General features: G+C 45.9%; 1 protein-coding gene across 2 annotated transcripts in view; it reads left to right on the forward strand.

Annotated features, from left to right (window-relative positions):
- The window catches only part of vps52 (VPS52 subunit of GARP complex), an 80614-nt gene that overhangs the window by 39671 nt on the left and 18774 nt on the right, over positions 1-22169 (forward strand). For both annotated transcript variants that reach the window (XM_072259420.1, XM_072259419.1), the window contains exons 9-13: positions 717-849; positions 4529-4586; positions 12725-12858; positions 15884-16039; positions 20184-20302. In XM_072259420.1, the coding sequence (XP_072115521.1) occupies positions 717-849; positions 4529-4586; positions 12725-12858; positions 15884-16039; positions 20184-20302 (600 nt within the window). The remainder of the gene's footprint in view (positions 1-716; positions 850-4528; positions 4587-12724; positions 12859-15883; positions 16040-20183; positions 20303-22169) is intronic.

The raw sequence follows: 22169 nt of genomic DNA on the forward strand, positions 1-22169 counted from the left end.
GTATCTCCTTCCTGATTGTGGTGGGTCAAAGAGATTGTGGAATGGGAGGTGATCCTCAAAAATGCTTTGGGGCCTTCATCTGCAATGCTCCTGGTAAATGTCACAAATGGGAGAAGCAAGTCCCCAGTGATCCTCTAAGTGGTATTTACTATCCTCTGCAAGGTCTTGCTGTCTGATGCCTTGCTGCTTCTTTACCACACAATGATGCGGCCAGACAGGACTCTTTTGGTGGTGCACCTGTAGAAATTTGTTAGAATGGGAGTAGGGGACCTTCCACACCTCTCCTCAAAGTGCAGATGCTACTGAGCCTTCCTGATTAATGAGAATGTGTTGTGGGCCTAGGTTAGATCATCCATTATGTGCACACTGAGGAACTTTGTACCCTTCACTCTCTGTACAGCAGGGTCATTGATGTGCAATGGAGGGTGGTTAACCTGTGCCTTCCTGAAGTCCACAATCACCTCTTTTGTCTTGTCCACAATGAGGCTCGAGTTATTATTCTCGCCCCATTTAACAAGCCTCTCTCCCGCCTCTTTGTATGCTGACTTATCATTGCAGCTGATGACGCCAGTCACTGTTGTATCAATGGTGAACTGGATGATACGGTTTGGTTTATTTCTGACAGTGCAGTTGTGAGTCAGTAGCATGAAGTCTGCCCCCCCCCCCCCCCCCCACCGTCCTCTGCCCTGACTGAGGTGCTCTGGTCTCCCTGCCAGGTTCTTCTACCAGTTTCTGCTGGCGAATGAGCGGCATGTGGCGAAGGAGATTCGGGACGAGTACGTCGACACCATGAGCAAGATCTACCTATCCTACTTCAAATCGTACAGCAGCCGCCTGATGAAAGTGCAGGTCAGAGACCTCACAGTCCAGGGAGGATATAGGTGGGGGAAGGGTTAAGGGTGTGGCCTGTTTGGGTGGGGGTTGTCTTCGAGGGGGTGGAAGTTGATTGGATGGGTTGTGTATGGCATGGTTGGATGGGTGTTGGTGTGAAGATGGGTATTGAAGTGAAAAGGGTTGATGGGTTGGGTAAGGTAAGGAGTGGATGTTGGCATTGAGGTGGGTGCTGCAGTCAGAGTTTATGTGTTGAGTGGGGTTGGGTAATTTGGTGTGTTGTCATTGAGGTGGGAGGGGTTGGTGGGTTGAGTCTGAGGTGAGTTTTTGGTCGGGTGGTGTAATTTGGTGTGTTTGCATTGAGGTGGGTTTCAGGGTGGGCTTTAGGTAGGTTGTGTTGTTTGATGGTTTGTTGGCGTTGAGGTACGTGTTGGGGTAGGAGAATTTTTTTTTTATTAAGTGCAATCGTGAACAATAGCCAGATCAGAAATGCTGATCAAGTCAATTAGTTCCTAGAGAGAACTGATGGGCCAATCAGATGGTTCACTGCTGCTCAGTGATAGAACACAAAAAAATCATATATACCATTAAGAAACATTAAAAGATAGTAGAAATACTGAAGTCATGATGATCATGATGAAGTCTGCTGGAGAGAGACATTTATACACATGCTGTCCTCCATAACTCGAAGAGATTAAAGGATAAGGTTGCAGGGTGACAAAACGTGGCGGGAGCACTTGGAACTAAAAACTAATCCCTACCGGGAGAAGACAGCATCTGTTCTTTCTGCACTGTTCTCCAGCAGTTTAAGGACTAAGTCCAGCCGGAACATAACTCACGAGTGCTCTTGAAGGTCAGGTATTAACCCTACCTACCAACAACCAAGCATTGCCGTCCTGGTCCCCTTCATGAGAGCTTATGAAGGGGACATGTGACTTCCCTCCCAGAGGTGATAGGTGTTTGTGCACTCGACTCTTGAAGGCTTGGACCCCATCGTCGCAGATGTTTCCAATCACAGCATCTGGAAGGCTGTTCCAAATTCTGATAGCACAATGAAGGAAGCTTCTATACAGTGTGTGGGTTCTCGTATCAGGCATAGAAACAGCATGAGCAGGCATAGATAAACTTGATTGTGTGGTGCGCCGTCTCTCATTAGATGAAGGCAGCATGGCGCGAAGGTCTGCGGGGCTGTGGCTGGTGTGCATTTTGTTTAGCACAGTAGCTGCGGCAACCTGTCATCTGTGGTGTAAGCTACCAATGGCTAGCTTCTCATGAGCTGTGGCTTCATCTACACCTATAATCCTGGGAGCCTTTCTTTGAATGGAATCAAGCTGGCTGAGGACACTCTGTGAGGCATTCATCTGTGAGGATAAGCAGGCATACTACATGATTCAAGATTCAAAAAACTTTATTGTCATTCTAACCATACATCAGCTCTGCAGGGCAGAATGAAACAGCATTCCTCAGGGGCAGTGCAATCATAACATAACAAACGCAACACTACATAATAAACATAACAATAAATAGTAAAACACAACAGCCACATGTCAGTTAAATCAGTTATAAGTGTCCAGTGCAAGTTAAAAGTGTCCAAAGCAGAGTCAGGTAGAGCAGCTATTAAACAGTCTGACTGCCTGTGGGAGGAAGCTGTTTTGTAGCCTTGTGGTTTTAGTTTTGATGCTCCTGTAACATTTGCCTGATGGCAGAAGAACAAACAGTTCATGGAGAGGGTGTGAGGGGTCTTTAATCATGTACTGTGTCTTCTGGAGGCATCGACTCTGAAAGAGGTCTTGGACAGAAGGTAGGGAGACCCCAATAACCTTCCCTGCTCCCCTAACCACCCTCTGCAAGGCTTTTTTGTCGACAGCACTGCAGCTGGAGTACCAGGTTGTGATGCAAAAGGTCAGCACACTCTCAACCACGCCTCTGTAGAATGTAGTTAAGATGTTAGTGGGGAGTGATGCTTGTTTAAGCTTCCTCAGAAAGTGCAATCTCTGCTGGGCCGATACTTCATACCTGGGCTTTGTAAACCATGGCTCTGCCCTCTTTGTCTAGTTTGGATGCTACTTTCCACAGAGCTCTAAGCCTTTGTCCAGCCTTGTTTGAAATAGTGGAAAGGTGTTTATCCCACACCAACTTGCTGTCAATATTAACACCAAGGATTACTAGCTCCTTCTTTAAATCCAGCTTGCAGTTCCCAAAATACAGGTCGGGGTTAGATGGATTCCTCTTCCTAGACATCACCATCGCCTTGCACTTAGTAGGCTCAAAGGTGACATTCCAGTCGTCTGCCCAGGCTTTCATCCTGTCAAGATCCCTATTCAGGCCTGCTGCCATTGTATTACTCTCTCCTGCTCTAATTGGTGCAAATAGTGTGGAGTCGTCAGCGTACAGGTATAGCTCGTTACTGCATGCAACAACCAAGTCGTCAATAAAGATGGAAAACAGAAGTGGTCCAAGTATTGAACCCTGTGGTACAGATGCATTGATAGTTGAAGAACCAGAAGCCTGACCAGAGATAACAACTTTGATAGTCCGTCCGTGAAGGTAGCTCTGCAGCCATCTAAGCAGTTTACCAGATATTCCTTTGGATCTCAGCTTAACACAGAGTCCATTATGCCAGACCTTGTCAAATGCTCCTTTGATATCCAGGGCTATGACACACACTCCTCCACCTTTGTCTACGAAGGTGTTCCACGTTTGAGATAAGGTGGTGAGGAGTTCGGCTGTACTGTGATCAGGTCTAAATCCATACTGCCTACTTGAAATTAAGTTGTTACGGAGTAGGTAGTTCTGAACTTGTTTGTGAACTGCTGCTTCCATTACCTTGCTGATGACACTGATTAAGGATATGGGGCAGTAATTTGTAGGATCAACTCTGGAATCCTGCTTGTGTACTGGTGTTACTGATGCTACTTTCCATTGTTGTGGGAATACACCACTCGAGAAGCATAGCTGGAAGAGGCAGCTGAGAGGACTTGCAAGTTCTGCACTGCATTCCTTTAAGACCCTAGCTGGAATCTGGTCAGGGTTTCTGGGTTTTTGTTGGTGTGTTGGCGATGGATGGATATCGGGTGGAATGAGTTGATGGGTTAACTGTGGGTTGTGTTTTTGGTGAAGTAACTTAGTGGTGTGTTAGAGTTGGGTTGGGATTGGCTGATTCATTGGGTGTAGGGTAAGTTTTTGATGGGGTGATTTGGTGGTATGTTGGCATTGAACTGGGTGTTGGGATGGGAGGAATTGATGGGTTGTGTGTGGGGTGGGTGTTGGGTGGGTTATTTGGTGGTGTGTTGTCATTGAGATGAGTGTTGAGTGGAATGAGTTGATGGGTTGATGTGTGGTAAGGTATTGGTGGCATGTTGTGTTGGGGTGGAAATGGTTGATTGTAGGATGGGTTTTGGTGGTGAATTGGGGTGGGAGGGTTTATGATGGGATAGTTTGGTGTTAATGTGGAGCTGGCTGTTGGGGTGGAGATTTGTGGGTTTGAGGTGCGGTGGGTTAGTTGGGTGGGGGTGTGTTGGTTATTTGGTGATTGTTGTTGGGGTGGGATGCATGTTCAGGGTGGATGGAGGTGGGGCTTGGGGCTGAGGCCATATCCCCTTCCACCAGTTGTATTTTCCGTTAAGGTGTTAGCTGACAAATTCAAAGACGTTTGGGGTCTATAATCTAACCTCACTAACCTACTTCCTCCCTCAAGTACGAGGAGGTGGCTGATAAGGATGATCTGATGGGAGTGGAGGACACAGCAAAGAAAGATATCCTTTGGCAGTGTTGACTGTAAGTACTGTTGCAAGGTGATGCCGGTGACACTACTGAACCTCCCTGAACATACAAAGTAGGCGTGACTATCTGAAGAATGGATTTTGCTTTTCTATGGTATGCAGTTTTCACTATCTTTACAAAATACCTTACAACTCAGCCTGTTATGGAGTTGACAGCAGAAACTCTCTCAGAATTGGCCAAACTCAATTAGCTCCAGCTTAAAGGGATGTGGACAGGGAGTGGGGAAGGCTAAATGTCATCATTTAGATAGTTAGGGGGACAGATAAGAGGTTCTGTGGGAGAGATCCAGAATCCCGGATGGTCTGTTGCCTCCCTGGTGCCAGGGTCTGTGATATCTTGGATCGAGTTCTCGGTATTCTCAGGAGAGAGGGTGAGCAGCCAGATGTCGTGGTCCACGTGGGGACCAATGACATAGGTAGGAGTAGGGATGAGGTCCTGAAGGAGGAATATAGGGAGTTAGGAAAGAAGTTAAAAAGCAGGACCTCAAGGGTGATAATCTCGTGATTGCTGCCTGTGCCACGAGACAGAGAGGGTAGGAACAGGATGTTATGGCAGATGAATGCGTGGCTGAAGAGTTGGTGCAGGGGACAGGGGTTCAGATTTCTGGATCATTGGGATCTCTTCTGGGGAAGGTCTGACCTGTGCAAAAAGGACAGGCTGCACCTGAACTGGAAAGGGACCAATATCCTGGTGGGCAGGTTTGCTAGAGCTGTTGGGGAGGGTTTAAGCTAGTTTGACGGGGGTGGAAATCAGAATGTGAGTGCAGAGATGAGGGTAGAAGGACAAGGGCACGATGCTGTGTGTTCTGAGTTGGTGAGGAAGGACAGGCAGGGGACAAAACATAAATGTAGCCAGTTAGAGGGGTTGAAATGTGTCTATTTCAACGCATGGATCAGTACGTGGACCTACGGTGTTGCAGCCGTTACTGAAACTTGGCTGGAGGAAGGGCAGGAATGGCTGTTGCAGGTGCCGGGGTTTGGGTGTTTTAAAAGGAATAGGATGGGAGGTAGAAAAGGGGGGTGAGTAGCATTACTGGTCAGGGATAGTATCATGGCTATAGAAAGGGAGGACGCTGCAGAGGGAGTGTCCACTGAGTCGGTGTGGGTGGAAGTCAGAAATAGGAAGGAATCAATCACTATGCTGGGAGTAGTCTGTAGGCCCCCAAATAGCCCTCAGGACACCGAGGAGCAGATAAGCAGGCAAATTTTAGAATGGTGCAGGAAATACAGGGTTGTAGTTATGGGTGATTTAAACTTCCCTCATATTGACTGGCACCTCCTGACTGCAAGGGGGATAGATGGGGCTGAATTTGTCAGGTGTGTTCAAGAAGGATTCCTGACACAGTATGTGGACCGGCCGATGAGAGGAGAGGCCATACTGGATCTAGTTCTGGGTAATGAACCTGGTCAGGTGGCAGATCTCTTGGTGGGGGAGCATTTTGGTGAGAGTGACTACAACTCCCTTAGCTTCAGCATAGCTATGGAAAAGGATAAAAACAGACAAAGTGGGAAAGTGCTTAACTGGGGAAGGGCTAACTATGAAGGGATGAGGCAGGAACTAGCGAGAGTAAATTGGAAACAGATGTTCAAGGGTGAAAGCACAGAAGTAATGTGGAGAAACTTCAGAGACCACTTGTGCTGGGTTCAGGATAGGTTTGTCCCACTGAGACAAGGAAAAAATGGTAGGAAAAGGGAGCCATGGCTGACGAAACACGTGAGGCAACTGGTCAAGAGGAAGAAGGAAGCATATGTTAGATATAAGAAGCAGGAAGCAGGAGGGGCTCATGAGAAATGTAGGATAGCCAGGAAGAAGCTTAAGAAAGGACTGAGGAGAGCTTGAAGGGGGCATGAGAAGGCCTTGGCATGTAGGATTAAGGAGAACCCCAAGGCATTCTATGTGTATGTGAAGAACAAAAGGATGACAAGAATGAAGGTGGGGCTGCTAAAGGATAAAGAAGGCAACTTGTGCCTGGAGGCGGAGGAGGTTGGGGAGGTCCTAAATAAATACTTTGCTTCAGTATTCACAAGTGAAAAGGACCTTGATCAGGGTGAGGTCGAAATAGAACAGGCCTGTGGAGATTAAGGAAGAAGAAGTGTTGGATCTTTTTAAAAACATCAAGATTGATAAGTCCCCAGGGCCAGATGTGATATACCCCAGGTTGCTGTGGGAAGTGAGAGAAGAGATCACTGGAGCAGTAGCTATGATCTTTGAATCCTCTTTGCAGGGGAGGTGCTGGAAGATTGGAGAATGACAAATGTAGTTCCCTTGTTTAAAAAAGGTAATAGGGAGAATCCTGGGAACTATAGACCGGTGAGTGTTACGTCGGTGGTCTGCAAACTATTGGAAAGGGTTCTTGAGGATAGGATCTACGAGCATTTGGAGAAGTACAGTCTACTCAAGGATAGTCAACATGGCTTTGTGAAGAGAAGGTCATATCTCATGAGCCTAACTGAGTTTTTTGAAGAGGTAACAAAAGAAATTGATGAGGGTAGGGCGGTGGATTTTAGCAAGGCATTTGGAGCGGCAGCTGGATGACCTTCGACTCATAAGGGAGAATCAGGCAGTCATAAATGAGAGCGACAGGGAGGTAGTCACACCTAGGCTGTCGGAAGCAGGTCGTTGGGTGACAGTCAGAGGGGGGAAAGCGAAGGTGAGCAGACAGGTAGTGCAGAGCACCCCTGTAGCCATTCCCATGAATAATAAGTTTACCTTCCTGGATACTGTTGGCGGGGACGACCGACCAAGTGTGAGACACGGTGGCAGGGCCTCCAGCACTGAGTCTGACCCGGTGGTGCAGAAGGGTGGGACGGAGAAGAGGAGAGCTGTTGTCATTGGAGACTCTATAGTCAGGGGAGCAGACAGGAGATTTTGTGGACGTGAGAAGGACACCCGCATGGTTTGTTGCCTCCCGGGTGCCAGGGTCTGGGATGTCTCTGACCGGGTGCACGACATCCTGGTATGAGAGGGAAAGCAACCAGAAGTCGTGATTCATGTTGGTACCAACGACATAGGCAGGAAGAGGGATGAGGTCCTGAAGTGTGAGTTTCGGGAACTAGGCAGAAGGCTGAGGAACAGGACCTCAAGGGTGGCGTTCTCAGGATTGCTGCCAGTGCTACGTGACAGTGATGGTAAGAATTGGAGGAGATGGCAGTTGAATGCGTGGCTGAGGAGTTGGTGCAGGGAGCAGGGTTTTAGATTTTTAGATCATTGGGATCTCTTCTGGGGAAGGTGGCACCTGTACAGATTGGATGGGTTGTACCTGAACTCGAGGGGGAGCAATATCCTTGCAGGTAGGTTTGCTAGCATGGTTCAGGAGGGTTTAAACTAATTTACGAGGGGGATGGAACACAGTGCGATAGAGCAGTGAAAGAAGTGCATGGAGTAAAGCCAGATCTAACATACAGAGAGGCTTTGAGGAAAGAGAAGCAGAATAAACGGTGTAAAGACAGTAAGGTAGAAGGGCTGAAATGTGTGTACCTCAATGCAAGAAGCATCAGGAACAAAGGTGATGAACTGAAAGCTTGGATACATACATGGAATTATGATGTAGTGGCCATTACAGAGACTTGGCTGGCACCAGGGAAGGAATGGATTCTCAATATTCCTGGATTTCAGTGCTTTAAAAGGGATAGAGAGGGCGGAAAAAGGGGAGGAGGGGTGGCATTACTGGTCAGGGATACTATTACAGCTACAGAAAGGGTGGGTAATGTAGCAGGATCCTCTTTTGAGTCAATATGGGTGGAAGTCAGGAACAGGAAGGGAGCAGTTACTCTACTGGGGGTATTCTATAGGCCCCCTGGTAGCAGCAGAGATACAGAGGAGCAGATTGGGAGGCAGATTTTGGAAAAGTGCAAAAATAACAGGGTTGTTATCATGGATGACTTTAACTTCCCTAATATTGATTGGCACCTGATTAGTTCCAAGGGTTTAGATGGGGCAGAGTTTGTTAAGTGCATCCAGGACAGATTCCTGTCACAGTATGTGGGTGACAAGAATAGAATAGAATAGAATCAGAGAGGACAGGAAATTTTTTAATTGGGGAAAGGCAAATTATGAGGCGATAAGGCTAGAACTTGCGGGTGTGAATTGGGATGATGTTTTTGCAGGGAAATGTACTTTGGGCATGTGGTCGATGTTTAGAGATCTCTTGCAGGATGTTAGGGATAAATTTGTCCCAGTGAGGAAGATAAAGAATGGTAGGGTGAAGGAACCATGGGTGACAAGTGAGGTGGAAAATCTAGTCAGGTGGAATAAGGCAGCATACATGAGGTTTAGGAAGCAAGGATCAGATGGGTCTATTGAGGAATATAGGGAAGGAAGAAAGGAGCTTAAGAAGGGGCTGAGAAGAGCAAGAAGGGGGCATGAGAAGGCCTTGGCGAGTAGGGTAAAGGAAAACCCCAAGGCATTCTTCAATTATGTGAAGAAAAAAAGGGTAACAGGAGTGAAGGTAGGACTGATTAGAGATAAAGGTGGGAAGATGTGCCTGGAGGCTATGGAAGTGAGCGAGGTCCTCAATGAATACTTCTCTTTGGTATTCACCAATGAGAGGGAACTTGATGATGGTGAGGACAATATGAGTGAGGTTGATGTTCTGGAGCATGTTGATATTAGGGGAGAGGAGGTGTTAGAGTTGTTAAAATACATTAGGACAGATAAGTCCCCGGGGCCTGACGGAATATTCCCCAGGCTGCTCCACGAGGCAAGAGAAGAGATTGCTGAGCCTTTGGCTAGGATCTTTATGTCCTCGTTGTCCACGGGAATGGTACCGGAGGATTGGAGGGAGGCCAATGTTGTCCCCTTGTTCAAAAAAGGTAGTAGGGATAGTCCGGGTAATTATAGACCACTGAGCCTTACGCCTGTGGTGGGAAAACTGTTGGAAAAGATTCTTAGAGATAGGATCTATAGGCATTTAGAGAATCATGGTCTGATCAGGGACAGTCAGCATGGCTTTGTGAAGGGCAGATCGTGTCTAACAAGCCTGATAGAGTTCTTTGAGGAGGTGACCAGGCACATAGATGAGGGTAGTGCAGTGGATGTGATCTATATGGATTTTAGTAAGGCATTTGACAAGGTTCCACACGGTAGGCTTATTCAGAAAGTTAGAAGGCATGGAATCCAGGGAAGTTTGGCCAGGTGGATTCAGAATTGGCTTGCCTGCAGAAGGCAGAGGGTGGTGGTGGAGGGAGTACATTCAGACTGGAGGATTGTGACTTGGGGTGTCCCACAAGGATCTGTTCTGGGATCTCTACTTTTCGTGATTTTTATTAATGACCTGGATGTGGGGGTAGAAGGGTGGGTTGGCAAGTTTGCAGACGACACAAAGGTTGGTGGTGTTGTAGATAGTGTAGAGGATTGTCAAAGATTGCAGAGAGACATTGATGGAATGCAGAAGTGGGCTGAGAAGTGGCAGATGGAGTTCAACCTGGAGAAGTGTGAGGTGGTACACTTCGGAAGGACAAACTCCAAGGCAGAGTACAAAGTAAATGGCAGGATACTTGGTAGTGTGGAGGAGCAGAGGGATCTGGGTGTACATGTCCACAGATCCCTGAAAGTTGCCTCACAGGTGGATAGGGTAGTTAAGAAAGCTTATTGGGTGTTTGCTTTCATAAGTCGAGGGATAGAGTTTAAGAGTCGTGATGTAATGATGCAGCTCTAAAAAAAACTCTGGTTAGGCTACACTTGGAGTACTGTGTCCAGTTCTGGTCACCTCGTTATAGGAAGGATGTGGAAGCATTGTAAAGGGTACAGAGGAGATTTACCAGGATGCTGCCTGGTTTAGAAAGTATGCATTATGATCAGAGATTAAGGGAGCTAGGGCTTTACTCTTTGGAGAGAAGGAGGATGAGAGGAGACATGATAGAGGTGTACAAGATAATAAGAGGAATAGATAGAGTGGATAGCCAGCGCCTTTTCACCAGGGAACCACTGCTCAATACAAGAGGAAATGGCTTTAAGGTAAGTGGTGGGAAGTTCAAGGGGGATATTAGAGGAAGGTTTTTTACTCAGGGAGTGGTTGGTGCGTGGAATGCACTGCCTGAGTCAGTGGTGGATGCAGATACACTAGTGAAGTTTAAGAGACTACTAGACAGGTATATGGAGGAATTTAAGGTGGGGGCTTATATGGAAGGCAGAGTTTGAGGGTCAGCACAACATTGTGGACCAAAGGGCCTGTACTGTGCTGTACTATTCTATGTAAATTTATTTTACACACAGACTGTGGTGGGTGTGTGGAGCCCGCTGCCAGGAGTGATGGAGGCAGATGCATTAGGGACCTGTAAGAGACTCTAAGACAGGCACATTGATAATAGAAACATGGAGGGTTATGTGGGAGGGAAGAATTAGATTGATCTCGGAGTAGATTGAAGAGTTGGCTGAACAGCGTGGGCTGAAGTGCTTGTACTATTTTATGTTCAAAGTTCCACAGTTATAAACTCCAGGACTTTAACAAAAATATTAATAATAACTTTATTTATAGAGTGGACAACATGAGAGTTTTTCTCAGGGCAGAAATGGCTACTGTGGGAGGGCATAATTGTATGGTGATTGGAGGAACGTAGAGAGGGAATGTTAGAGATAGTTTTTTTTTCTTACACCGGGTGAGTGTGTGGAATGCCCTGTCAGGGCTGGTGGTACATATTATAGACATTTAGAAGGCTTGTATGACAGAAACCTGGAGCATTATGTGGGAGGGAGGGAGTGAAGGGTTAGGATGATCTTGGAGGGGGAGGAATTGTGGAAGTTTTGGGTCAAAACGCTGCTCCATGACTGAGAGAGGTCAGCAGGATTAGACAGAAAAACACGTTGGCATGGACGAGATGTGCCAGAAGGCCTGTTTCTCTGCTGTAGTGCTCTATGGTGCTGTGAAGGCAAAGTGGTGTTTCTTGTCATTTACACATAAAAGTTCTCGGGTGCAATGAAAACCTGCAGCAAATAACATTATAAAAGCAACTATGTCGAGAAAACATGAATTAAACATAAATTGCTGCAGAATTTTTACCAAGAAGAGCACAATTAGAACAAGATAATACAAAGCCCATTTAGTGTAAAATTCAAGATTGAAGATGGTTTAATGTCATTTCCAGTAGACAAGTGCAAAGGAGAATGAGAATTACTCCACATCTGATGCAGCGTACAAAAACACAATAAGATAAAGAACACACCAGAAATTTAAAAAAATTAAATACATAAGATAGGTTTTATATGCAGAGATTGATCAAATGTCCATAAAGTGACGCTTGCCACAGGAATGTGTACATAAAGTGACTGACAGGAGATGATAAATTAGTGGTGGTTGGAAGTGTGGAATGATAGGCCGGTGGGTGGAGGGTTAATCACCCTTACAGCCTTCTGCCTATTCTCAGTCTGTTGCATCTGGTCCAAGTCTCCCCCATTATAGGAAACACCCTCTCCATGGTCACTCTATTGAGGCCTTTCAAAATTCGATAGGTTTAATGAGATAGATTTCAATAGTCAAAGAACCTTGATCCATCAGTTTTTAGTCATGGAGAAACTGGTGGGTGGCTTTCTCTTCAATGGTGTTCACAGTAGAAGAGTGTTGGGTTGGTCTAAACTGAGGTGACAGAGCACAGAAACAGACCCTGCAGCCGCTGTGAGTTAACTAGCCCAGGTCTCCTTAAGCTGTTCTGACTCTTTGGTCCCTAGTTGCCTTCAGCAAGGCAGATGCCAGGAATTGAACACAATACTGGGGGAACACAGCACGTCAGGCAGCATCTATGGAGAGGAATAAACAGTTGAAACTTCGGACTGATGGAGAGAGGGTCTGTGTTATGGCCCGGATTGTAAACGCACTGCTGGGGAACTCAGCACGTCAGGCAGCATCTATGAAGAGGTATAAACAGTCAACACTTTGGACCCAGAACCTCCCTTCATCAGTCCTGCAGCTGTGTTGCTCTGCATTTCCAGCATCTGCAGAATCTCGTGTTTATGGCCAGCGTTGTAAACTGATACATAATTTCTCCTGATTAGGGTCAATGTTCTGGCCTCGTTTGATAAGAACAGTACACAAAACAATCTTTGTCTCGAGCACTCTCTGCCTTTGACTGCAGCTCCGTTGATTCAATGTTTGTTTTACCCTTGACCCACTGTTCACGCTTTTTCTCCAAACCATCACTGAAAAACCGGAACACTATTTTTACCTTGGGAAACCGAGGTAATGTGATCGTGCCGTCAGAACTGGAAGGGCCCATCATAGTGCCCCATGCAGCACAGAAGAATGATACTCGGGTAAGCTTGGCCATCTCTAGAGAGTAGGCAGCCCCCTCAGACTGATATTCAGATGTATTTATGACATGCACAGGAAAACATACAGTGAAATGCGTCGTTTGCATCAAGGACCAGCAGAATTCTAATGGTGTGCTGGGGACAGCCTGCAAATGTCACCACCTGTGCCAATGCCAATGTAGCAATCCTACCATGCTTAGCAGAATAACACAACAAAATAACAGCAGCAAGGCAAGTGCTCTTCCCAGCTGCTTGCACACACAGACCAGCCTCCGACCTCAGGAAAGGTCGCCTCTGGCCACTGACCCCTGACCCCATTCCTTGGTCCTGGACTGCAGACATCAGGTTTCTACTTCCATTCCTTGGTCTGGACTCTCAGACATGTCGACATCACCCCTCCAACCTCCACTTCCTGTACTGGACTCTCAGACTCGTAAATGTCACCCCTCCAACCTCCATTCCCTGGCCTGGACTCTCAGACACGTAGACATCACCCCTACAACCTCCATTTCCTGTACTGGATTCTCAGACATGTAAATGTCACCACTTCAACCTCCATTACCTGGTCTGCACTCTCAGGCATATAGACATTGGACCTCCAACCTTCGTTTCCTCGTTTGAACTCTCAGAAACATGGACAGCACCCTTCCAACCTCTATTCTCTGGCATGGACTCTCAGACATGGAGACATTGGGTCTCCAATCTTCATTCCCCAGCCTGGACTCTCAGACACGTAGACATCACCGCTTCAACCTCCATTCCCTGTAGATATCAGGCCTCCAACGTCCAGTTCCTGGCCTGGGCTCCCAGACATGTAAATGTCGGATCACCAACCTCCAGTTCCTGGCCTGGACTTAGAACATAAGGCTATATGATATAGGAGGTCATTTGGCTCATTGTATCAGCTCACCATTTCATCGTGGCGGATCCAATTTTCCTCACAGCCCCAATCTCCTGCCCTTTCTCCATATGCCTTCGTGCCCTGACCAATAAAGAATCTTATCAACCTCTACCTAAGATATATATAAAGACTTGGCCTCCTGCCTGTAGCAAAGAATTCCACAGATTGACCACTCTCTGGCTAAAGAAATTCCTCCTTATCTCCGTGCTAAAAGGACGCCCTTCTATCCTAAGGCTGTGTCCTCTGGTTTTAGACTCTCCCACCATTGGAACATCCTCTCCACATCCACTTTATCGAGGCCTTTCACCATTCGATAGGTTTCAATTAGGTCACCCCTCATTCTTCTGAATTCTGGTGAATGCAGACCCAGAGCTGTCAAACACTATTCGTATGACAAACCATTCAATCCTGGAATCATTTTTGTAAAGCTCCTTTCAACCCTTTCCTATTTCAGCATAAGATGAGGGGCCCAAACCTGCTCACAGTACTCCATGGGAGGCCTCACCAGTGCTTTATAAAGTCTCAACATGACACCCTTGTTTTTATATTTTAGTCCCCTTGAAATGAATGCCAACATTGCATTTGCCTTCCTCACCACAGACCCATCTGCAAATTATCCTTTAGGGAATCCTGCACAAGGACTCCCAAGTCACTTTGCACTTCAGTCTATTGTATTTTCTCTCCTTTTAGAAAACAGCCAACTTTTCATTTCTTCTGCCAAAGTGCATGACCATACACTCCCCAACACTGTATTCCATCTGCCATTTCTTTGCCTATTCTCCTAATTTCTCTAAGTCCTTCTGCAGCCTCTCTACTTCCTCAAAACCAGCTGCCCCTCCACCTATCTTCATATCATCTGCAAACTTTTCAATAAAGCCATCAATTCCATCATTCAACTCGCTGAAATATGATGTAAATTGAATCGGTCCCAACACAGGCCTCTGTGGAACACCACTATTCACCGTCAGCCAGCCAAGGAAAGGTTTCCTTCCATACTACTCTTTGCCTCCTGCCAATCAGCCACTGCTGTATGCATGCTAGAATCTTTCCCGTAATACAATGGGCTCTTACCTTGTTAGGCAGCCTCATGTGTGGCACCTTGTCAGAGGCCTTCTGAAAATCCAAGTACACAACATCAACCGATTCTCCTTTGTCTATCCTGCTTGTTATTTCTTCATAGAATTCCAACAGATTTGTCAGGCAAGGTTTTCCCCTGAGGAAACCATGCTGACTGTGGCCTATTTTATCATGTGCCTCCAAGTACCCTGAGACCTCATCTTTAAAATTGACTCCAACATCTTCCCAACCACTGAGGTCAGATAATTGGCCAATGGTTTCCTTTCTACTGCCTCTCTCTCTTCTTGAAGAGTGGAGTGACATTTGCAATTTTCCAGTCTTCTGGAAAGAGTAGGATTGAAGGAAGCCTTTTCTGGCTGGCTGCCGGTGAATAGTGGTGTTCCACAGAGGTCTGTGTTGGGACTGATTCTTTCTACTGATAGATCTGACATCAGGCCCCTAACCTCTAGTGCCTGGCCTGAAGTTTCAGACATGTGTACGTCAGGGTCTTCAACCTCCATTCTCTGTCCTGGAGTTTCAGACACGTATACACCAGGTCTTCAACCTCCATACCGTGGCCTCGACTCACAGAGATAAAAAAAACATCATCCCTCCAACCTCCATTCCCTGGCTTGGTCTCTCAGACACATAGACATCACCCCTCCAAACTCCATTCCCTGGGCTGGACTCTCAGAGGCGTAGACATTGGGTTCCAACTTCCTGACACACTGACCCAGCGACTGGGTCCCTGGATTCTGATGGTTTTTGTCCAATCGAAACTGATTGCTTCATGATTGTTTTCCTGATCATAGGGCTTTGAACTCCAGGACTACAGCTCCACAGTCCTCTGACCCTGAGACTCACTGACACCCCCATCAGGACTGCTGACTGTTCTCATTCATAGTCAGATTTGAAATCTGTTGCTTGCATTTCACCATTTCTTTCGATGTATATTTAATAAATAAATCTGAATCTGGAAGCCTTTTAAGAAAATGTGGTGACTGGTAAAATAATTTGCTTTTAACCATTTGATATGCTTCCCATATGACACCAATCTGTTCCACCCCTCAGTATCCCTTTGAGAGTCTGTTCCGCAGCCAGCATTATGCTCTCCTCGATAACAGCTGCCGGGAGTACCTCTTCCTCTGTGATTTCTTCATGGTGACTGGGAACTCTGCTCAGGACCTCTTCAACGCCGTCATGGGGAAGACTCTCACCATGTTCTTGGTAATTTAAACCTTACGGAACCAAACTCCTCCTGTACTGGCGCGATTTTCACTGCAAAATTGGACTCCGTTTTTATAATCACTGACAGTATTAGTGAAGTTTGTTGTTTTGATGTGGCAATATATTGCAATACATACAATATCACTATAAATCATAATAAAGAGGTATACGATCAGTGGTCACTTTATTAGGTACAGATGTGGGACCCAGTGTGTTCTTTTGTTGCTGTGGCCATCCACTTCAAGGTTCAAATTGTGTGTTCAGAGATTCTCTTCTGCACACCACTTTTGCAATCTTTATTTGTTTATTGTTGCTGTCACTTTGCTGCCTGCCTGAACCAATCTGGCCAATCTTCTCTGACTTCCCTCATTAACAAGGCATTTTCGACCACAGACCTGCTGCTCTTGTTTTTTTTTGCATTATTCACTGTTAATTCTAGAGACTGTTGTGCGTGAAATTCTGGAAAGGTGTAATAATAACAGGGTTGTCGTGGTGGGAGATTTTAATTTCCCAAATATCGATTGGCATGTCCCTAGAGTGAGGGGTTTAGATGAGGTGGAGTTTGTCAGGTGTGTTCAAGAAGGTTTCTTGACACAATATGTAGATAAGCCTACAAGAGGAGAGGCTGTACTTGATCTGGGAGAGTATTTTGGAGATAGTGATCACAACTCTGTGGCCTTTACCATAGCATTGGAGAGGGATAGGAACAGACAAGTTAGGAAAGCGTTTAATTGGAGTAAGGGGAATTATGAGGCTATCAGGCAGGAACTTGGAAGCATAAATTGGAAACAGATGTTCTCAGGGAAATGTACGGAAGAAATGTGGCAAGTGTTCAGGGGATATTTGTGTGGGGGTCTGCATAGGTATGTTCCAATGAGACAGGGAAAGGACGGTAGGGTACAGGAACCGTGGTGTAAATCTAGTTAAGAAGAAAAGAAGAGCTGAAGAAAGTTCAAAAAGCTAAGTAATGATAGAGAGCTAGAAGATTATAAGGCTAGAAGGAAGGAGCTCAAGAAAGTAGGAGAGCCAGAAGGGGCCATGGCGGACAGGATTAAGGAAAACCCCAAGGCATTCTACAAGTAATTTAAGAGCAAGAGGATAAGACGTGAGAGAGTAGGACCAATCAAGTGTGACAGTGGAAAAGTGTGTATGGAACCGGAGGAGATAGCAGAGGTACTTAATGAATACTTTACTTCAGTATTCAGTACGGAAAAGGATCTCGGCGATTGTAGTGATGACTTACTGCGGACTGAAAAGCTTGAGCATGTAGATATTAAGAAAGAGGATGTGCTGGAGCTTTTGGAAAGCATAAAGTTGAATAGATCACCGGGACTGGATGGGATGTAACCCAGGATACAGTGGGAGGCGAGGGAGGATATTGCTGAGACTCTGCGATGATCTTTGCATCATCAATGGGGACAGGAGAGGTTCCAGAGGATTGGAAGGTTGTGGATGTCGTTCCATTATTTAAGAAAGGGAGTAGAGATAGCCCAGAGAATTATAGACCAGTGAGTCTTACTTCAGTGGTTGGTAAGTTGATGGAGAAGATCCTGAGAGGCAGGATTTATGAACATTTGGAGAAGCATAATATGATTAACAATAGTCAGCATGGCTTTGTGAAAGTCAGGTCGTGCCTTACAAGCCTGATTGAATTTTTTGAGGATGTGAGTAAACACATTGATGAGGGTAGAGCAGTAGATGTAGTGTATATGGATTTCAACAAGGCGTTTGACAAGGTACCCCATGCAAGGCTTATTGAAAAAGTAAGGAGGCATGGGATCCAAGGGAAAATTGCTTTGTGGATCCAGAACTGGCTTGCCTACAGAAGGCAAAGAGTGGTTGTAGATGGGTCAATCATGGAGGTCGGTGACTAGTGGTGTGCCTCAGGGATCTGTTCTGGGACTCCTACTCTTCGTGATTTTTATAAATGACCTGGATGAGGAAGTGGAGGGATGGGTTAGTATATTTGCTGATGACACAAAGGTTGGAGATGTTGTGGATAGTGTGCAGGGCTGTCAGAGGTTACAGCGGGACATTGATAGGATGTAAAACTGGGCTGAGAAGTGGCAGGTGGAGTTCAACCCAGATAAATGTGAGGTGGTTCATTTTGTTAGGTCAAATATGATGGCAGAATATAGTATTAATGGTAAGACTCTTGGCATTGTGAAGGATCAGAGGGATCTTGGGCTCCGAGTCCATAGGACACTCAAGGCTGCTGCACAGGTTGTCTCTGCGGTTAAGAAAGCATATGGTGTATTGGCCTTCATCAATCGTGCGATTGAGTTTAGGAGCTGAGAGGTAATGTTAACATAGAACATAGAAAACCTACAGCACAATACAGGCCCTTCGGCCCACAAAGTTGTGCCGAACATGTCCCTACCTTAGAACTACCTAGGCTTACCCATACCCTCTATTTTTCTAAGCTCCATGTACCTATCTCGGAGTCTCTTAAAAGACCCTATCTTTTCCACCACCACCGGCAGCCCATTCCACACACCCACCACTCTGCGTAAAAAACACTTCTGACAGCTATATAGAACCCTGGTCAGACTCATCTCCTTCTACCCCAGGCCATGAACTTATCAATCACCCCTGCTGTGGACACTTTCTGGAGGTCCAAGATTTGTATGCTCCACGACCGCTGGACTAAGTGTGTAAATGTAGGAGGGGACTATGTTGAAAAATAAATGTGCTAGGTTTTCTAAAATTGACTCCTCCTATCCTTGGCCACGAACTTATCAATCACCCCTTGTATAGCTACTGTCTTGCCTCCTTTATAACTGCATCGATATGTTGGCACCAGGTTAGTTCCTCAGAGATCTTGACACCCAGGAACTTGAAACTGCTCAGGACCCTATGTCTGCTAGGGTCCAGCAATTTCTACACTTGCTTCCTGCAAGATCTAAGGGAACACTTTGTCAGGCCCTGAGGATTTATCCATCCTAATTTGATTCAAGAAAGCATCTTGAGTCTGTTCCCTGGGCAGGATCTGATCTTGCTTTTCTCGCTGGAACATCTAGTCTGTGCCAAGCTGCCTAGTCTCATCAAACATGCACCCAAACCATGGCCTTCCATATCAATATCAACTGATAGCCATATCAACTGTGGCCTCTGGTTCTGGACTCACCCATCAGCAGGAACATGCTTCCTGCCTCCAGCGTGTCCAATCCCTTAATAGTCTTATATGTTTCAATAAGATCCCCTCTCATCCTTCTAAATTCCAGTGTATACAAGCCCAGTCGCTCCAATCTTTCGACATATGACAGTCCCGCCATCCCGGGAATAAACCTCGTGAACCTACGCTGCACTCCCTCAATAGCAAGAATGTCCTTCCTCAAATTTGGAGACCAAAACTGCACACAGTACTCCAGGTGTGGTCTCACCAGGGCCATGTGCAGCTACAGAAGGATCTCTTTGCTCTTAGAGGCATATCCCTTCCATCCATGTACCTAGCCAAACTTCCCTTAAATGTTGCAACCAAACCCACATCCACCATTTTCACTGGCAGTTCATTTCACCTTCCACACTTCCACACTTAACTAATGACCTCTAGTTCCAGTCTCTCCCAACCTCAGTGGAAAAAGCCTGCTTGTGTTTAATCTCTCTATACTGCTCATAATTATGTATACTTCTCCCAAATCTCCCCTCATTCTCCTGTGCTCTAGGGAATAAAGTTCGAACCTATTCAGCCCTTTCCTAAGATCCATTAATATCCTTTTCTTTGTACTCAATCTGAGTGTGGCTGAATCCGACACAACATCACCAGCCATTCTTGGACAGTTGGGTGCCACGGTAGCGTAGTGGTTACTGTCACGTTACTCCACTTGGGGCGTCTGAGTTTGGAGTTCTCTCTAAGCAAGTTTGTATGTTTTCTGTGTGTGCATGGGTTTCCTCTGAGTGCTCTGGTTTCCTCCCACAGTCCAAAAGCGTAACACTTAGTAGATAAATTGTCCCGTGATTAGGCTAGGATCAAGTTGGCAATTTGTTGAGCTTGAAAGGCCAGAGGGGCTTGTTTCACATTGCATCTCTAAATAAATAAATAAAATTGGGCGGTTCGATCAAGGTGACAGTGAGCGCTGGGAGACTTTATCTATTGCTTCATGTTGGTGGCTCATTTACTGTTTATAATTTCTTTTTCTTTCAGAAACACATGGATACCTACGTTGCCGATAGCTTTGACAGTATTGCCATCTTCCTGTGCATCCACATCATCCTCCGCTTCAAGACCATCATGGCAAAGCGAAACGTCCCTGCTGTCGATAAGTAATTAAAGATTTAAGTTTTTGGGAAACTATGTGACACAGAAGCAGCTGGCAAGTCAGGCAGTATCTGTGGAGATAGAAAAACAGACTGCTAAATGTTCCCCAAATCTCTGATCCTCTTCCCTCCCCCCGGGGTAAAATCACTCGTTACCCATTCCACAAATTTCCAATCATCTGCCCCTCTACGGTAAAATCACACTATTAGCCATTCCACAAATCTCCAATCATCTCCCCCTCTGGGGTAAAATCACTCTGTTACCCATTCCCAAAATCTCCAATCCCCTCTCCCTCTGGGGTAAAATCACAGTTACCCTTTCCCTAATCTCCAACCTTCTCCCCCTCCCGGGGAAATTCACACTGTTAGCCATTCCTCAAATCTCGAAACCTGTCTCCCTATAACCTCTGACTGTCTCAATGTCCCACCCTGCTCCAGAATCCGAAATCAGTTTTATTTTTACTGACATGTGTCATGAAAGGTAATGCCTCGAGATGGTGGCATCCACCATTAAGACCCTCACGATCTGGGAGATGCCCTCTTCTCATTGCTACCATCATGGAGGAGGTATAGGAGGCTGAAGGCACACATTTGATGTTTTAGGAACAGTTTCTTACCAATCGACCAATGATTGGGTACAAATGCCAACAGAGCAGAGTTAAATTGTACCACAGAGGCACAAACCAAAAGAGCAAAGAATTCAGGGCTGAAAGTGCTGTATTTAAATGCAGGTAGCATTTGGAATAAGGTGGATGAACATGGTGCAATTAGAGATGGGTTGGTATGACATCGTGGTATCACTGAGCCGTGGCTGAAAGAAGGTCATAGTTGGGAGTTCAACATCAAAGGATATACTTTGTATCGAAAGGACAGGCAGGAAGGCTTAGGTGGTGGTGTTGATTTGTTGGTAAGAGATGGGATTACAACTTTAAGAAGAGGTGACACAGGGTTAGCAAATGTGAATTTCTGTGGGTGGAGTTAAGAAACTGCTAGGGTTAAAAAACCGTTTTGGGAATCGTATATAGGTCTCCAAATAGTAACCAAGATGTGAGGTGAAGATTACAAGGGGAGCTGGGAAAGGCATGTAATAAGGGTAATGTCACAATTGTAATGAGGAACCTCCAGCTGCAAGGGGATTAGGAAAGTCAGGTTGGTGTTGGATCGCAAGAGATGGAATTTTGTTGAATGCCTACGGAATGGCTTTTTGGACCGACTTGTGCTTGAGCCTACGAGGGGAAAGCCTATTTTAGATTGGGTGTTGTGTAATAACCCAGATCTTGTTCGGGAGTTTAATGTAAAGGAACCCTTAGGAGGCAGTGACCATAATATGATTGAATTCATACTGCAGTTTGAAGGGAGAAGCACAAGTCAGATGTATCAGTATCGCAATGGAATAAAGGGACTGACAGAGGCGTGAAAGAGGAGCTTGCCCAGTTTTATTGGAGGGGCACACTGGTGGGGATACTGGCAGAGCAAAAGCAACTAAAGTTTCTGGAAATAGTTCACAAGGTGCAGGATAGATATGTCCCACAGAAGAAGTAGTTATCAAGTGGCAGGGGTAGACAACCATGACTGACAAGGGAAGTTAAGGACTACATAAAAACCAATGAATGGGCATATAAGGTAGATAGATATATATACTTTATTAATCCTGAGGGAAATTTGGTTTTGTTACAGCAGCGCCAACCAAGAATAGAGCGTAAATATAGCAATACAAAAAACCACAAACAATCAAACAACAAAATGCAAAACTATGCCAGATGGAAAATAAGTCCAGGACCAGTCTATTGGCTCAGGGTGTCTGACCCCCCACGGGAGGAGCTGCACGTTTGATGGCCACAGGCAGGAACGACCTCCCGTGCCGCCAGTGTTG

Source organism: Mobula birostris, chromosome 5 (genome assembly GCF_030028105.1).
Source record: "Mobula birostris isolate sMobBir1 chromosome 5, sMobBir1.hap1, whole genome shotgun sequence".
Lineage (NCBI taxonomy): Eukaryota > Metazoa > Chordata > Chondrichthyes > Myliobatiformes > Myliobatidae > Mobula > Mobula birostris.